The sequence below is a fragment of the Biomphalaria glabrata genome, chromosome 4, assembly GCF_947242115.1.
Source record: "Biomphalaria glabrata chromosome 4, xgBioGlab47.1, whole genome shotgun sequence".
In the NCBI taxonomy this organism is placed as follows: Eukaryota; Metazoa; Mollusca; class Gastropoda; family Planorbidae; genus Biomphalaria; species Biomphalaria glabrata.
Genome location: NC_074714.1, coordinates 32,380,548 through 32,399,814, shown reverse-complemented (window position 1 = coordinate 32,399,814; position 19,267 = coordinate 32,380,548). Strand labels below are relative to the sequence as shown.

At 33.2% G+C, this 19,267-nt stretch overlaps 1 protein-coding gene across 2 annotated transcripts; it reads right to left on the bottom strand.

Annotated features, from left to right (window-relative positions):
- Positions 1 to 267: 267 nt before the first annotated feature.
- LOC106050128 (zinc finger protein 16-like) lies at positions 268 to 18,357 on the bottom strand. 2 transcript variants are annotated; one of them, XM_013205071.2, is made up of 7 exons: positions 18,213 to 18,357; positions 11,500 to 13,153; positions 11,005 to 11,209; positions 6,401 to 6,603; positions 5,292 to 5,491; positions 4,304 to 4,402; positions 268 to 2,844 (listed from the first exon to the last, which is right to left on the bottom strand). In XM_013205071.2, the coding sequence occupies exons 1-7, from the start codon at positions 18,270 to 18,272 to the stop codon at positions 2,677 to 2,679; spliced, it is 2,589 nt and encodes an 862-aa protein (XP_013060525.2). In that variant the 5' UTR covers positions 18,273 to 18,357; the 3' UTR covers positions 268 to 2,676. The 2 variants fall into 2 exon arrangements, with proteins under 2 accessions (XP_013060525.2, XP_013060526.2); XM_013205072.2 differs by having other exon boundaries at positions 4,304 to 4,399.
- Between the last annotated feature and the right edge of the window lie 910 nt (positions 18,358 to 19,267).

Here is a 19,267-nt window from a genome sequence, read left to right as displayed (position 1 = left end):
TTACATAGCTTTAGACTACCCTAATAAACAAGATTTAGGAACATTGAACTCAACTACGGATGATTCTGTTTTTTTGTGTGTCTTTTCTAGTAAACGGTTTTTTTATTTTAAGTTTTGGGCTTACAGTATGCCTATAACTTGATGCTGATGTGTTAATAATGTCTGACAAGGCTATATGGGGAGTGATTGAGAAGAGACTATATTGTGTATAGCTTAATTTCAAATAGTTCTGTTAAATCAAAAATTAAAAAAATCACAAAAAAAGTATTCATTTTTGAGGCATACTTTAATAAAAAAAAATGTTTTCTTTACAAGGACTTGAAAGGCACTTGACTATTGACACAATGGCAAAGAAATCTATGAGATTATGTGTTAAGTGGAATCATATAATTAATAGGCATTATAAAAAATAGTTTGATTACTACTTTCTTAACAGACAGTAATTTTGTAACTCTAAAAAAAATGAAACAATGTTTCGGACTCAATTTAAAGAATATAATGTTAATCACTTTGTCTTGAATTGTGTAAATCCTTTTTTCTTTACATCAGCTTCCCTAACACTAGGCATCACTTAATCCCCTGTGCATTTCTTTCATTTCATAGTAAATACTTAACCCTTATGAGTATTATAATTCCTGTCAAAATTTTAAATCATGAAAAAAAAGTTAAACAAGCAAAATTTTTTTAAAATCCTTTAAAAAACAAAAACTCTTATAAAGGGGAAGAACTCTGCCCTTAAAACTATATCAATAATGTACAAGTTATTTTTCTTATCAGATATCAAACAAAAAAATAATAAACTATCAATAATTAATTGACTAATTGGTATTTAAAAAAAAATTGATTTATGTTTTGTTAGGAACAATTTATAATTGTTTTAAGTATCAACTTGATTGGAGAATGTGTGAGGGAGAAATACGGATAACAATTATTTAAGTGGACAAATTTAGCTCTATCTGTGAATACTGAAGGATTAGTTTCCCTTGTTGGTATCAAACAAAATAATTAATTTCCAGTACTGAATTGTTTAATTTGTTATTAATTTTGTTATTATATATCCATGTTTTGTCTATACCAATGAATAATTGTGCAAAGTTTCAAATTGATCAGAGAATGGGTGTGGGAGAAACACTGTGTACACACTTTTTACCAGACAGACAGATAGACTGAGTGAGTTGATAAAAGCTTTGTAAAAAAAAAAAAAGAAAATTCAATGATTTATTTTCATATTTGATGAAATACTTAAACTACAATACATATATCTTTTGCTCAATAAACTACAATAGAGATATCATTTGTTCAATATTCATGAATAATGAACTTTAAAACTATGAATAATTGTATTTAAAATGAGTCATTATAGTAGTGATCCAGGTTGAATATTTAACAAGAAAAAAAAAAAACAACTTTTAAAACATATACAAAAAAAAGCAAAATATTTTTTAGGATCTAAACATTCAGAAAATTTTACGTAGTTATAATTTTAAATAAACGATTTCTTAAACAATCAGTCATTTTACTCAACAATTCACTCTTTTAATTAATTTTATCAACTTGTGCACTCAAGATGTTATAGTTTTGAAAACTTGTACTAATTTATTTATCATATCAAGTGCACACATATTAACTGAAGGAAGTAAACCGACTCCCTTTCTTTTACAGCTATTGCTGAATGTCTGCTATGTGCATTATTTGCATTGACCTTTACCTAGGTGATTCCTAGTTACCATTTGGAGATGGATGAAAGGGACTAAGTCATCAAAGACTCAGACAATCAGAAATTTTGAGCTTTTAATCCAGCCATATTTGAATGTACACCCTTCTTGAGAAAATGTCTCATTCTAAATGCCTAGGACAAGATATGGAACAAGAGAGTTTCTTGTATACATAAAGAGTGACTTGATAAATGACACTGTGATAATTAATTCAAATGTGTACTAAAATGATTCTATTTACACAATTTTTTTCAAGAATGTTTTATTATAACACAATACTACAATATATGAACATGGCATACAATTAATGATAATAATGATAAATAAAGCATTTAATAATTGTTATTATTCTGCACAGCAGATACATAAGGTCAAATTATCACTGATATATCATTGAAATAGTTTAAAACTAATACTTATATGTACTCGTTTTAAATACAAGAATTGTGGTGGATAAGGAAATGTGAACAAATTGTTTCCTGACTATCCCTGGAAACCTCACATTCAAAATACTATTGAGCCCTTTTCTTATTAAAGTTGAATAATTTTATGTTTACTTTTATAGAATCAAATTTACACAGATAAAACATGCTTTTATTTTAAAGTGATTCATAAGTTTAAGTTGGTCCAAGATTTACTGCTTCTGGTTTGAAACTAGTTAACATGGTCTTCAGAGATTCAATACAGCATGGATTTATTAAATAATGCTTTTCACAAATGATCTATGGTCTAAAAGATCACTGTTTCTGTGGAAGGAAAAGATTGTGTGTCCAACACAATAATTAATATCATTTACAGATGTCAAATATGCATCAGATGAAAATGTTAACAGCTCCAACAGAACTTGACATCCAAGTATTTCACCCCTCAGCCAACATGTGTCATAGACAAGTTCAAAGTTGTATTTAATGTTAGAAGTTTCATTTAGGACACATGAACAATGTTTAGACTCTGAAATCAATTACTGGCCTCCTTCTTCTTGAGCTGATGCTTCTGATGTGTCAGTGCAGTGAACCACTGTTGAAGGAGTAGATTTCCCCAAACAAGTAATGTGGTACACTGTGCTGCCATCTGCCTCTGCTGTAACAGCCTTTACCAAAGCATCAGTACCATCATCAAGTTTGAGAATCTGTTTGAAAAGACAAATTACAAATATAAATGCATTGATGTATCAAAATTGAAACCTAATTGGACAGACAATAGCTATCCAATCTATTTGATGACATCTAGATTATATAAATATAGTTAAATGAGAAATCTCTAAAATGAAAATTTATGTATCTCTATTAAAGGAAGACTAATAAAATATTACAAATACAACACATATATTTTAATTATTTAGTAATCTAAAATTGATGTTTCTTATTTAGAGTTTATGAATACATAATATTCATGATTTTTTTTATTGTAAACAATATGATATTTGAGTTACTGACTATAATATGACATTTGAATTATTGACTACAATATGACATTGGAGTTATTGACTATAAGTTTAAAGATACAGAATGGCCGATGGGACAAAATGACATTTTTTTTTAACCTCAGTCAAGAATTTGATAAAGTTTTATTCCAAATTTAGAAGCATTTAAATATTAAATGCTTTCAAAATAGCCCAATGCAGGAAAGTCGCTAAAGGTAAATCATATTCCAGTGTTCAAGTTTGACAGACAAGATTATTGTTTCATTAGCATGTTTGCATCCTCTTTCAAGGGGTCGCGGTGGCTGAGTGGTTAAGCGCTCTGCTTCTGAACCTGGGGTCCTGGGTTTGAATCTCGGTGAAGACTGGGATTTTGAATTTCAGGATTTTTAGGGCGCCCCTGAGTCCACCCAACTCTAATTTAAATGGGTACCTGACTTTAGTTGGGGAAAGTAAAGGCGGTTGGTCCTTGTGCTGGCCACATAACACCTTGCTTGCTAACCATTGGCCATAGAAACAGATGACCTTAACATCATCTGCCCCAAAGATCGCAAGAAATGGTAACTTTTTTTTTACTATCCTCTTTCTGATGAGTATGAACAATTTGTTCAACAGCATAGCTTTTGACATATTTTAAGTTGAAAAAATTACAAATATATTTTTCTTACTACAAAGCTACAGTATATTCTACAGTTTCACATATATTTTTAAATATTGATGGGTGCAAAGAAATATTTTAAAATTAACATTAACATAGGTTGAAATTTTAAATACATTGCTATAAGGCCACAAACCTAAAATATATTACAGAATATTTTAACTACATTGCTAAAAGCTAACAAACATTAAATATACCGGTATTAGTTAATATTTTAAATACATTGCAATAAGCTTACAAACCTATAATTAAATTATTATTGTAAATACATTGCTATAAGCTTACAAAACTATAATATAGTGATGAATATTTTAAATATGTTGCTATAAGCTTACAAAACTAAAATATAGTAATGAATAACATTGGTTTTTTTAAGCCCTATTAGGTAATAATAAAGAATAAAATGAATGAAAAAACTTACTAATAAATTTGTTTCACATATATAGTGGAGATAAACAAATATTTTACATTACATTTTTAAGACTTTTAACTGGACTATAAAAATAGTACCTGTCCAATCTGGGTTCCCTCGAGTATCATATGAAAATCTGTGCTGTTAAGTAAAGCTGATTTGGTAGGGCCTTTACTGTTTTCACCTTCTTCATCCTGCTGAAGAGTAAGAGAATTCAAAGGTAGCAGAAGTTCAATCTCCTAAAATACTAATACTACAGGCTTGGGCTATATCTAATATCATTTCCTATAAACAAAATAAAACAGACAAGTACCTTTAATAAATATTCATCAGACTAAAAATTACTCCCAGACAACAAAAAAAGTTCAAAATCTGAAATTGAAACATTTCTAATGCTTTCTACATTATGACAATGTTCTGTTATTAATATCAAAAACACTTTTTTAAAAATAATATATAGAGGAATAACTAAACTCTACATGTAAAATATGTACTTTATAAAGTCAAGTAAAATCAGGTACTTGATAGCAGACTCACAATACATAACTGAATGCCATAAATTACCACTCTTTGGTGTTTTGGGGTGAAAAAAAAAGCTTCATATTCAGACTTCATAGAGCACAAACTAAAGATTTATATTTAACTTCATAGAGCACAAACTTCAAATTATTAGCCATTATATACTAATATCGAATCCCCACAAAAAAAAAAACATGAGAAAGAACTGTCACAACTCTAGGACAAGTGAGAGCCTAAATTGTGGAACTAAAACTGAGGAGTGAGTTGGTTTTATTTTTAAGATCATTGGTTTGTGTTCTTTATTTATGGTGTATGATTCCCAAGATAGAAATTGAATTCCCCTTATATGACACAAAAACAGAGAAATGGAGAAAGAATGAAAAAAGATCATGTGCGTTGCCCAACAGTTCAACAGCTGAAGATGAAACAATGTTTACTATCAACTATTGTATTGACCTCCTTCTTCTTCAACTGAGATTTTGAACTGTCATCAATTAATGTTGAAGTAGATTTATTTACACAAGTGAAACAGTGCTCTCAACCGCTTTCACCTTAACACGTACTTACTTTATGTTTCCTGAGATGCCTATGACATGATCCCATGTCATGAAATGTTGCTGAGCACACTGAGCATCTGTAAGGTTTACGCCCATAGTGCTGATTCTCGTGGTCAATCAGATACTGTTTGCGGGTGAATGCTCTATTACATAGCTGACATTGAAATGGTCTCTCCCCAGTGTGTTTGATCATATGCCTCATCAGGTCACCTAAACAATGAGAAGTTTTAAAGAAAATTTAAAGCCAATCATCAAGAAGCAGAAAAAATATAACTACATCCAAAGTGGCTTGTCTGACTTCAATAAAAAACAAATATTTCTACAAATGGCTTCACTTTAATTGGCAATTTATAAACCTTAGAAAATGATAATGAATATTTTTCTTTATCCTGTGACAGATGTAGCTTACATTCCAAAACTATTTTGGAAGAGATTTACACTGTGATTCATTGCTTAAATAAAGCTGATCAAACCTTTTCTACAGTTATTAAAATTCATGATATTTCTAGGTGAAAAAAAAATTGTACTAAATAAAGTTGTTCCAATGTATTTGCAGAGTCACAAGTTTATTTAATTATTTAAAATACATTTTGATAAAGTGGAGTAATGTTAAAAAGCTCTTTGAAAATTTAATACTACTTCATGTAACTAAGCTACAGTGTGTAAAAGGTTTAGTATTCAGTTACAGGCTAAGTAACTCATCCATTCAAAAACAGGAAATTAAATTAAAACAAAACTATTTGAAAAAGAGAGAAATTCTTATCACTTAAGTGAGTGTAATGTGTGAATACAGCTTGCATCACATTTTTAGTTGGAAATATTGGTGACTATTTATTGTTAAGAAACTAAATATAATTAACTGGAATAAAATAACACAGATTTCATTCAACCTTGACCGCAGCTCATCTGTTTATTTTATTCTCGTAGAAAAACTAAAAATTGGTGAATTAATAAATAGGGCCAGCTGTGAATAACTGCTTTTACAATTAGCATATTCAAAAACCAAATGCCGTCCTAAAAAATATTTTAAGCTTTTAACAATGCTATGAAAAAGAAAAGCAACATTAAATGAAGTCCTTTTCTTTCAGATACCATGAAAATGTAAGCTAGAGAGTTTACCTTTGGTATAGCACTTTGTGGAACATTCATTACAAGGGAAACTGGCTTGTCTTTTATGACGCTTTACATGGACGTCAAGCTGACACTTTTGTCGAAAGGCTTTTCCACAAAGATCGCACAAGTGACCTTTTTTGTTTGTATGGCGATCCATGTGGACCAAAAGTGTACATTTTTGTGTAAAACCTCGTCCACACACATTACAACTGAAATATTCAAGGCACAATAAAAGAAAACAAAATTACTTTATAGAGAAAAAAAACATTATTAAACAAGCACAATTAAAAAAAAATAATAATAATAAGGGGAAGAACTGCACATTTATAGCCATATATATATATATATATATATATATATATATCAGTACTGTAAGATTTATTTCATTTAGTCAATATCAAACTAAATTAAAATTAATTACCAATAATTAATTAATTAATTGGTTAATTTTTTTGACTGATTCATACTTTTTGTTTTAGGAACAATGAATATTTGCACAAAGTTTCAGCTTGATCTGAGAATGGGAAGTGGGAGAAATTTTTTATAACTTTGTACTAGACAGAGTGGCTTGATACAAACTTTGTAAAAAAATAAAATGTACAATAGAGACAGACAGAGTGGGTTGATACCACTGGCGGATCCAAAAAGGGGGGGGGGGGGGGGGCTAAGGACAAATTTTAGTAAAGAAATCACACAATTTGTATACAAATTTATTCGCTACGTTAATAATATATAGTAATTATTTATATTTCAACCTATTTTTAGGTTTATTCACCAACCCCCTCTAGTATGTTGGCCTATATAGTGGGATGGGGAGGTGGCGATGGCATCAATGTCGCCCCCCCCTAAACTTTTGAGTTGGGGGGGCAGTTCAATTCATTTGTAGAAATCACAGCTTGTTAACAGAATCAATTAAATATCTATAATCTATATAATTAAAACTTGTTATTGATATTTTGACCGATCTTTATATCATGTTGTTTCCCTGGTAGATCACATCTACTGCCATTCCCACCTAAGCCCTTTGGGGGGATGGGGGGGGTCCTACTTTTATTTAGAAATCATAGTTTGTGAACAAAATTAGTTGAATTACTATATAATTTTTATAATATATCACTACACTTCTGGTATCTTAGCCGATTCTGTGAGTGGGGAGGAGATTGCTTCTACAGCCCTCTCCAATCTAGACCTCTGAACGGGGGTGGGGGGGGGGGGGGGGGTCCTATTTTTATCGAGAAATCATATTTTGTGAACAAAATTAGTTGAATATCTATATAATATGAGGTACATATTGATGCTTTAACCCAGTGATGCTCAACCTTATTCGGTCAGCGGGCCACTTTAATTTCCGACAATCGTCTCGCGGGTCACATCAACAAAACAGTTAAAAAGAAAAAAAACAGGAAATAGACAATGAACCATTTGTATTAGAAACCAGTGAATCTAGTATTTACAATGATTCATGAAAGGTTATCCTAAACCAACTTTTAAATATCCAGCTGCATAGAAGATGCGCTGCGTTGGAGCCCTGAATCTATAATAGAACTATACATGTTCGTCCGTGATTACATAATATGTCACACGATCCATCACTGAAAAGTTTTTTCTCACAAATAAGTAGACCTAATTATTATTATCATCGTTAACGCTTGTTTAAGAGATTTAGAAATGTTTCTGAAAGCTACACAGAGTAGAAATCCACTATCTGAATCACTTGAAATTTGTCAAGAAGGGATATTTAGCTTTGTAAGTCAATCAGTTCCAGTTGCAGTTCTGTCTGGGCACAAAACTCATCACAGGCTGCAGGTGGATTTTCAAAACGATGAACTTTGTTCAATCTGAACACGATCATCATCATATGGTCCAGACTGAACACCTTGCCACAAAGATTTTGTTGGTGAATAATTCAATGAAGGCCCGGTTCCATTTGACTAAACAACTTTTCTAATAACCTCTTGCTGTCAACCATACTTGTTGCACCATCAATAGTCACTCCCAATATTTTCTCCCAAGCAAGAGAAAGATTGAAACGTCATTGACAGGACTTTGCTAGTGGTGGTCCCATGCATGCTCCTCATTGCTACTAACTTCTCTGATTTCAAAACTGTTGTTTTTACTGTGAATAAATACCAAGATTTTGAGCGGTATCAGATATGTTTATACACTCGTCAGCGGCAATAAAAAAACATTTCGAAAACTGGTTTGTCATATTTGAATGGAAATATTTACCCAAATTTTTCTCTCACCTTGTATTGTCAACAGAAATGTTGACAACAACAACAGGATTCTTTTTTCAGAACACAGTTCTTCCATCATTACTAGAAAACACTTTTTTAATGCATGCGCAGTCGGAATTTTTTTTTTTCATAAATATTCTCATCAATCCTCCTTTCTAGGTGAAATCTAGAATTGCGTCTGAAACCCAAAAATGCTGCCTTATTTATTTATGTGTTTGGTTTCACAAAGCTGATCATGTCATTTAAAAGAGCCATTGTGTCTTTTTAAAACAAAATATTATTATCGGTACCAATCCATTTACCCTAACATAGAGAAACATACTTTTTTTACAAGAGGGGATTTTCTACACTTTTTGCCAATGTTTTGGCGGGCAGGATGGAGTCACGACAAGGGCCGGATATGGCCTGCGGACCGTATTTTGGGCATCACTGCTTTAACCCATTTGTAAATTATGTCGCACACAGACTGATCTCAGATTTTATCATTAGTAAATATAAAATGAAAAAAAAAACAATACTTTTTTCTTTTTTTAAGTTAAGCAATTACAAAATTTAAAAAAAAATGTCACTAATAAAATTTATATATGCTATAAATTAAATTCTTATATCGATATATATTCTTTAATGCCAAATGCAATCATTAGTAGAAATTATAAAAAGGAGCAAGGATTAAAGTTTCACTCTACTGCCCCCTCCCCTTTCCAGATGAAAACATGACGTTTTAAAACAGTATAGTCAAATATGGCAACAGAGTTTATGTAATTGCATACAAATTTGTTTTGGAATATTTTGAATTCATACGAAATTTTTCATTATAAGATTGAGATGAGTTTTGAACTCAAATAGTCACTTTTTTCCAACCTTTACTCATACTGATATTTTTCTACTGTATAAAAAATTTTGGACTAACTCACAAAACATGCTTGAATCCTAAAAATGCAAAAAATTTGGAGTAGAATCTAACTGGCCCACTTAATTTCTCCTCCCAGTTGTGAAATTTTTTGTTTAGAGCTTGAATTATAGTTCTGTTACAAAGCAAACTTACAAACATGCCTATTGAACAAAATGTATGACTTACAAATGAGCTTTTTTTAAAAATATTATTTTTTGTTTTTTCGGTGGCAATCCTTAAAGTCTTAATCTAAATATGTGGAGTATCTTATCTTTTCAAAGAACAAATTGGTTGTTTTTGTAATGTAGTAAGGGCCTGTAAATTCATAGTAGAATATTATTCAAGTAAAACATTTTCATAAGGTCCTTTTTAATAGGATGAATAATGAGCTGTAGATATCAGGAGAATGCGTTTCTGCTGTGAAGAATGCTAGAAAATGCTTTTGGCGTCGGGGCTTCCCATTGGACTCCACTGGGGGAGCTTTCAGCCCTACCCCAGACCACCTAGCTGTCAAGAGAAAGGTCTTAACATGGCTGGTTTTTTTTTGTTTTTGTTTTAAAATCTAATATATATATATATATATGCTGTATGCGCGTTTATGCTTAGGGTTAGGGTTTACTGGGCGTTAAGGTTAGGGTTTGGAAAAACAACGCCCCCCCTCCCTCCAAAGTTCTGGATCCGCTAGTGGCTGATACAAGCTTGGTAAAAAAAAAAAAAATTTTACTATACAGAGTGGCTTTGTAAAAAAAGAATGTTAACTGAACTGGTTGGACTCAAGAATGTTCTTAAATCCTGAGTTAGAAAAATTCAATGCTTTAAGAAAGTATAACAAGCAAAGGAAAACAAAATAAAGTAACTTTGTGAGTAGGCAACACCTAAATATGGGAACTAATCATACTCATATATTATGCTGCCTATAAAACCATAACTTTACTTTTGTTTAAAAACAAACTTTTAAAGTTTAGTTTTAAAAATATAAATACATATCCAGGCCATGTAGGTGTTCAGGGCTTGGTTATCTTCAAAATAAGGCACTCTGACACTGTGACAAGCATTAAAAAAACAGAATTAAATGTGAAAAGTAATGAACATGTTTATCAGTTTACAAGTTTTTGATGTCAGGCTGCAGTCCAAATTAAGTCCAAAGAAAGAGCATTGTTTAGCCCTACCACATCTGAGTTAACAGTCTTTTTTTAAATAGCTTTTATATAGCACAACTTTCATGCTTACGGCATGCTCATAGCACTATGGTCCAATCTCATTAGTGGACCAGTGGGGGGTAGGGGGTATCTGGGAGCAGGTTTTCTGTGCTGCCTTAAGGTGCTCAGTAAACACAACTCTGCTCGAGTCAGATGTCGAACCTTGAGCCCCCTTGATAGGTAGCCAACCCAAGATCAAGCATACTTAGCGTCTTGATCACACACTCCACTAACTCTCTCTCACTGTCTGTAACATAGCCTTCACCCTAAAAAAAAACTTACACAAATGGACGCTCTCCTGTATGTGTGCGCATGTGAATTTTGAGTGAGCGTTTCTCAGTAAAGCTTTTATTACACTGATTACACTGGAAGGGTTTCAGACCAACATGTGTTGCTTCATGTCGATCTCTGTTAGCCTTTGTTGTAAATTTCCTGTCACACTGACCACAACTGTAAGGCCGGATGCCTGTATGGATCCTCATGTGAGCTGTTAACAATTATTTAGAAATCTATATTTAGCATAGAACTCAACTTTAATTCGTGGCTAAAAGTTTATGATACATATTGCTAAAATGAAATTATAGTTTAAAATATCAACTCTATCTCAATAATCACTAAAGATCACTAAAGATCCTACTCTTCATGGAGGATGCTTTGTTTTAATGTTTAAGTTTTAACAAAACATTTATATAATTAGAAGGTGAAAGATCCTACCTAACATTGAGGATGCATAGTTCAAGATATTAATCTACTTCTATTCTAATGTCAAAAATCTACCTGTCATTGAGGATGCATAGTTTAAAACTCGATGACAAATGGGACATGTGCGATCTACTTCTTCTGACTTGGTACCACTATTTTCCTCTTTTATTTTCTTTTTCCGTCCTCTTTTCAACTTTTTATCAGCCAAAACTTCATACTCCACCACATCATACTGAGCTTCAACTGGCTGTCCTTCAAACACAACAGTGCCATCATTAGTGGTGGTGGAATCAACTAGATGAGTGTGGTCAAGAATCTGGACATCCCCATCACTGGTCCAGATAACATTGCCCATATGCTGAACCTCAACAATTTCTTCCCCATCCACAATCTGCACAGTCTGCACTGGTGCCTCATCAAAGTCTCCGGGAATATCTGTTACACACATGTCCTCAGTTATTGGGTTTTCTTTCATACTGGATTCAACTGTAATTGTGGAGCCAGTTTTTTTAAGTTCTTCTTCCAAGGCTGTTATTATAGTTTCAATGTCTGAAGCATTTCGAGGAGTTATGTTGCTTTGCATTGCAGCACTGTGTTCATTTTTACTTAGTTCAGATGAAGAGCCATACACAGGAATAGATTGCTCCTCTGAATGCATAGATTCCTCTTCCTGCTTCATGAGTCCCTGGTCTACAAAGACATGTCTATCACTCTCTGCAGCAATGTCAGAGTGTGGAATGTCAGGAATGATCACCTGCATATGGTAGTCTGATACTGTACTCTCAGAATGCATGTTGGGATGAAAAAGTGATGCTTCCGGTTCTATTTGAGAAGCATTTAACTGCTGAGTTATGATTTCCTGAGAATTTTCTAGGTGTTCATGAAGACCTGACAATGTACTTTGGGAGATTTGCATGACACTGTTCCCGACTGGAACTATAGTGATGTTAAAGTCATCTTCTACAGTATCTGACACTTCTTCTTTAACACTAGGATAAAATGTAATGGAACCAACATCAACATTACCACCCTCAGAATTTTTGACACTCTTTCTTGTTGGAATATTTTCATAGCATTCATCTTTTATTATTCGAGCTCCCAATGACCTGGTTGTTGGACGCCCGACAGGCCAGATTCTACGAACTGGTTTGGATTTATCTAATTTACAAGAATTACTGTCAGCAGTCTTTAAGGGTGTACTTGATTCGTGAACAGAAACACTGCTTTCATTGTTTTTTAAAAAACTGGCTATATCCTCAACTAAGCTATCATTAGGTGTTACTTTATCAGACATTTTTTCATCAATTTTGTGCTCTTCAATCTTGCTTTGGCTAAGAGCTGAAAGGTCAATACTTTCCAGATCTGCTTCAGGGAGTGGAACATCTGATTCATCTCCTTCAAGGATTGGAAATGTCTCATAGTAATCAGAAATTTTTCTCTGATTGGCAATTTTCAAAACTCTACATTTTCTAAATCCTTTTTCTGAGCACTGCACTGGCACATAGATAGTGATAGCGCCTCTATCGAGATGCTGGAGACGATATTCTTCCAGCTGTCTTTCTCTGTTGTTTTTAGCAGATTTATAGTTTCTTCTTGGAGGTGTTTCCACAATTTCACCTTTACCATTTACTGCTATTTTGACAGCAGATGAAACAGTTTTCCAAAATCTCCAAACATCAACTTTATCCTCATTGTTAAGGAAGCCCAGCAGGGGTAAACTATCTGAGACCTGTGAATGTGTATAACATCATATTAATGTAAGAAAAAAATACAACACAATGCCATTAGTAAATAACACCCTAGTGTTCCAGGGTCCTGAAGAGGTGTTCCACAAACTACGGGAATAAATTAACTAGTAGGCCACCCATAAATTAACCTCTCTTAAAAATAAGCAAAGTGTTCCACTAATTACTCAGAATGTGTGAAGTGTTCCATTAATGAAAAAGGTTTGGGAAACACTGGTCTATTGAAATGTGTGAACCCCCCCCCCCCCCACATACACACACATACAAAGCAAATGTAGTTCGGATAGATCAGATATAGAATGTAAAAAAAAATTCATGGTATTGAAAATAATTTTACAAATCTTGTTGAAATCACATAATCAGTTTAAAATACTATGAATGGAATATTATGATAATAAACCTTAGTTAACTCCAGAGTAATAAGTGGCAAATTTTTGTAACTAGAATTAAGTTAATATTTCAATATTTTATTCCAACCATGTCTTGTCAATAATCTTTGAAGTTGGCCAACTTCAAAGATACCACTATTGGGTGCGCGGAAGAAGTTATCTGAAGGAGGCGAGGTTCGTACAAGGAACGGTGGATACAAGACAGAACATGGAAATTGATAGATGAGAGGAAAGAGGCCAAACGTAGACGAGATCAGAAAAATGAAACACAGGATCGCAGCCTAGCGGAAGAAGCCTATAGGGAAGCAGATCTGAAAGTAAAGAGAAGCTGTTGGCGAGATAAATGGGACTGGATTGAGCAGAAGGAACAAGAGGCACAAGCAGAAATGACACAAAAACCCTCCATCGTATTGTCCGAGATCTCACTAGAGCAAAGAGTGGACATGGGGCACCAATAAAAGACAAGCAAGGCAAAACTTTGTTAACGAAAGAAGAACAGGATGCAAGATGGGTAGAGCACTTTAAAGAGACCTTAAACCAACTGTCGCCAGACCTAACTTACATATTCAAGGACCCCTCTCCAGACAATGATCTCAAGGTCAAGACAGACCCAATAACTGCTGAGGAGGTTACCATGGCCATTGCAGTGCTAAAGAATAACAAAGCACCAGGACTAGACATGATATCAGCAGAAATGCTAAAATATGGGGGACAGTGCATTGTTAACAGAATGACTGATCTCTTAAATCTCTGTTGGCGAACTTCAAAAGTCCCAGAGGACTGGCAAAAGGGAGTGATTGTAAAGCTTCCAAAAAAGGTCAACTTGGCAGACTGCAACAACTGGAGGGGCATAACTCTCCTCTCTGTCCCAGGCAAAGTTTTCAGCACTGTTTTGTTGAGACAGCTTCAACAGTCTGTAGATGAAAGGCTCAGAGAAGAACAAGCAGGTTTCCGAAGAGGCAGATCATGTACAGAGCAGATTTTCATTCTACGAAATATCATAGAACAAAGTCTTGAGTACCAACAACGGCTAACGATCAGTTTCGTGGACTTCAAAAAAGCGTTTGATAGTGTCCACCGAGAATCTCTATGGAAAATAGTTAGAGAATACGGTATTCCACAAAAATTCATCCAGATCCTACGACACCTTTACAGTCAGTCTAGTTGCTGCATTCAAGAAATGACGGAGAGCCTAGACAGAGAGGCACCCAAAATTGGCCTCTGCTTAAACTTGGATAAGACTAAAATTATGCGAGTGGGATATAAGGCAAAGGGTGTCCCCGTCAGACTTGGCGAGTCAAAGCTTGAAGAGCTGGACAAGTTCACGTACCTTGGCAGCATCATAAAAAATGATGGAGATGCTTACCATGATGTAGCGTGCGGAATAGGAAAGGCGGGGAGCATTTTCCAAAGGCTGCAGCCTATTTGGACTAGCCAAGCCATTGGACTCGAGACAAAAATACACCTTCTCAACACAATCGTCATTCCAACTGCTACATATGCATGTGAGACGTGGAAGTCATCTGTCAAAATTGAGAAAAGACTAAATGTGGCTCAACAGAGATGGCTGAGACGGATTTTGGGAGTCAGTTACACAGATCGGATCTCAAACAAGGAAATCCTATGCCGAAATGGGAGTCGAACACTTAGTGAGGTTGTGACTGAGCGTCGCATGAGGTTTGCGGGACATGTTCTACGTCAAAATGAATTACGCACACCAAGAGTTGCGATAACATGCAAGCCAAAACAGGGACTTCCTCATATTACTTGGCGACACACCTTCATGGAGGACCTCAGAACAGTGGACACCAGGTGGGAGGAGGCTTCAGACATTGCCAGTGACAGATCTTTATGGAGACAGCTTGCCGCCCAATGCGCCGAATGGCGCGGGAGGACCTAAGTCTAAGTCCTAAGTCTTGTCAATAATACATCATTTCTCTAATAAACTATTATAAATCCTTAAATAGGAATTATTATGCTTTCACTACAATAAAAAATGTTTATAGGCCTAATAATTGCAAACTGTTTCATTTCTTTAGAATCTAATATAATATATATCATCAGCCAGGAAAACCAACAATTTTAAATATATCAAATTAATATGCAAGACTTGATCAGATTTTCTAACACATAGATTTATATATGTAGGGAGTTTATAAATCTTCTATTCTAAAAGTAGACTGTAATTTATGAAATAAGATTCTAATAAATTTTAATTCTATATACTTAATTTAGTATATGAGTTGTCTCTCTAGAGTCTAGATCTAGATTATGGAGTAGTAGAGATACTAGTAAATAGTAGTAGTAGTATTTTTTAGCAGAACATGGAAACACAAGAATAAGAGTAGTCCAGTGTTTAGACTATCAAGTCCAAGAGTCTAGTCTAGATGATAATTTAATGCTCAGTGTGGCTACCCTAAAATACCAACATTTATACTAGATTATATTACATGCATGATAATTGATATTACAACTAATATGAGTATAAGTATCTATATAGGCTCAGTAACTCTCTAACTATTATTTATTATTATTAAGTTTTATAGACTCTAGATCTAGAATACTTTAAATCTAGTTTATCTGATAATAATATCTCTAGAAGATTTCTATTAGATTTTAGATTATTAAATAATAGACTAATATATAGAGAGAGTAGTTTATTAAATTTAATCCGGACATTACATGAATTCAGACACTCGCTGTTTTTGTGGTCATTAAATCTTTATTTTGATATTTAATATGAAACTAGCATGCTGAATAATGTGCTTGTCCATTTTCCAATGATTCTAACCCAATTTTCTTCCATTTAGCTGTCTTTTATGTAAGAAAAACGAATTTCAAATTTGTTAGTCAGGTTGTTGTTTTTTTACTGTTACCAGGATGACTTTACCTCTTCCTAGGGTTAAGACTATATTTTTTGGTTGGCTAAGTCTATGCTTATGAGCCCGGCAATATTTATTCTGTTTTTGGAGCTGATTTATTTGATTCATAAGCCAAGTTGTTTGATTCCATACAAAAAAAAATTAATAGGGTGTTTGAATTAAATTACGACTTTCTTACCAAAATTTATTTCAGACACAGACAGTTTTGGACATCAATGTTAATGATCTTATATTATATTTGTTTGTTTGTTGTTGTTTTTTTATAGAGAATAAATGGGCAAATGTTTGGAGTGACCTTGGTACATTGAATGAAGTTAAATGCCTACTAGATAGATCTCTAGATTTATTTACAGAGAATATAGAGGATTCAGCTATTTAGGCAAGAATGGCTATCCTAGCCTATACTAAACTACAAAAGATCATCTGTATTATAAATTTATTAAATGAATATACAAAAAACACAAACATTCAACACACATCTAATCATAAGTCTAAAAGTTTGCGTAGAAGTCACTATCCCAGTGACCTAATTTTGGTAGAATAAGTGTGTTCATATTTTTTTTCTTCATATCTATGCATAATTAGAAAACATCTTAAAAATTCTTAATGATTTCATGTGAGGGGCTATGCCTGCGGATCTTAAAATTTAGTTAATGTTAATATAGAATTAAAATCTGAGTTTATTGATGCCTAAATATAGAGACTGTCCGAAATAAAATATGGTATCCGGAATCAAATAATGTGGGTCAAATTTGTCTGAATTAAATGAAAACACATGGCCTCTTTGACCTTAAATATAATAACAAATATAGGTTAGGGGTGCAAATATAAGTAGTCATCCTTTTTTCCTTAAACTAAAGAAGATTTTGATACTTCATTTTCTTTTCTATGTCGAACCATTGTCAAATAATGCACTGTCAAAGTCAAACTTTTGAAACATTTCTAAATCTAGATCTTTTTATTATTATTATATAATATATATATATATATAAATATACATAATAAATTATATTTTTTTAAATTATAATTTTATAATATATATTTATAATAATATAATATATATATAAGACTATAAGTATAATAGTATAATAGACTTCTTGGCCATGAAATATAAAAAAGATTGAGATTTAAAATTTAGACTACTCTAGAATCTAGATTCAACTAGTAACTAAATCTAATTAATTATATTTATAGATCTACTAGAATCTAGATCTAGAAAGCTAGATCTAGAATAGATCTGTAACACAACACTGTTATTAGTGTTAAATGTCAAACTTATGTCATGTCGGTTGTCTGAGACTAGTCACTAGTGAGACAAGCTTCTAAGACATCTAAGTCGACTAAGTTGTCTAAGTTCTAGATCTATTGATTCTATTCTAGTATTTCTAAATCTATTCTAGTCTCTAGATTAGATCTGACATGATAGATTAGATCTAGATCTACTAGTACTAGGATCTAGATTCTAGATCTAAATAAAGTAAATAGATCCAAAGAACTAGGCTCTAGATCTAAGTCTCATCTAGAAAAAAACATAGATCTAGATTCTAATTTAGACTAAGTCACGATCTAGATCTAGTCATCTAGGAACTATGACTATGATTATAATATAATATTATATCGACAATAGGTTTTAAAATTCACTTCAAAAACGAGAGAAGGCTAAACAATAACAATAAAATAAAAAAAATATCATTATCATGAAGATAACAATACATAATACAGCATCAGTATGAGTATACTAAGATCAATTAGGGTAGAGAGAAGAACTTTACTTTAGATTTAAAGTTAATAATAGCATCCTTTGATGTCATTTGAGGTGTTCTCTTGGCCATTTATTATTTATTTAGGACAAATAGATCTAGATGTAGTCGAAAAAATTGACTAGATTATTTATCACTAGATCCATTTGATATTAGGGTTACTTCCCTTATTTATAAAATTCCTTTAGTAGTTTCGCAGAATTCCTTTTTTATTTTTAAACGTACTATTAATATTATTATTTTTTTATAAATGCATTACTAAAACACTACTAAAACAGTAATGGATAGCAGATACCAGAAAAGAAGACAAATGAGTTTGTACTTTTACAAATCAATACTCTGGCTGGCAAAAAAAGGAAGAACTCCGAAATACTGAGAAGAGATGAAAGCTAAGCTGGTTTGGTCATATTACTATCAAAAGTCATTCTTCAACGTACAGTGAATGGGGCGCGAAGAAGGGGTCGTCCAAAAAAAAAAAAATAAGCTGGCTGGATAACACAAAAGAAAGGTCCGGCCTCTATCATGCTAAGAACAGCTGCTGACTGGGAAAAGTGGACGAAAGTCAAGGGACAGATGATGATGGTGATGAAACAGTAGGCCTAATAGGCCTACAGATTACAATCTAATGGATTTCGGGAACTCGATCTAGAAAATGTTCATTTGTGACATTAGGAAGTCTTTTATTTTTTTTTATTCAAACTATTTACACTTTCTTGTCAAAGGGTGGTAAAAAAAAAAATGGGTGGAAGTTGGTCAAAAGATAAAGTTTTAAAATTTCACACACAGTCCTAATAGCAAAGATTTTAGGCCCGGTAAGGGCAGGCGCGGTGGCTGAGCGGTACAGCGCTTGGCTTCCGAACCGGGGGTCCCGGGTTCGAATCCTGGTGAAGACTGGTATTTTCAACTTTGGAATTTTTGGGCGCCTCTGATGGGTACCTGACATTAGTTGGGGAAAAGTATAGGCGGTTGGTCGTTGTGCTAGCTACATGACACCCTCGCTAACAGTAGGCCACAAAAACAGATGAACTCTACATCATCTGCCCTATAGACCACAAGAAGGGAACTAG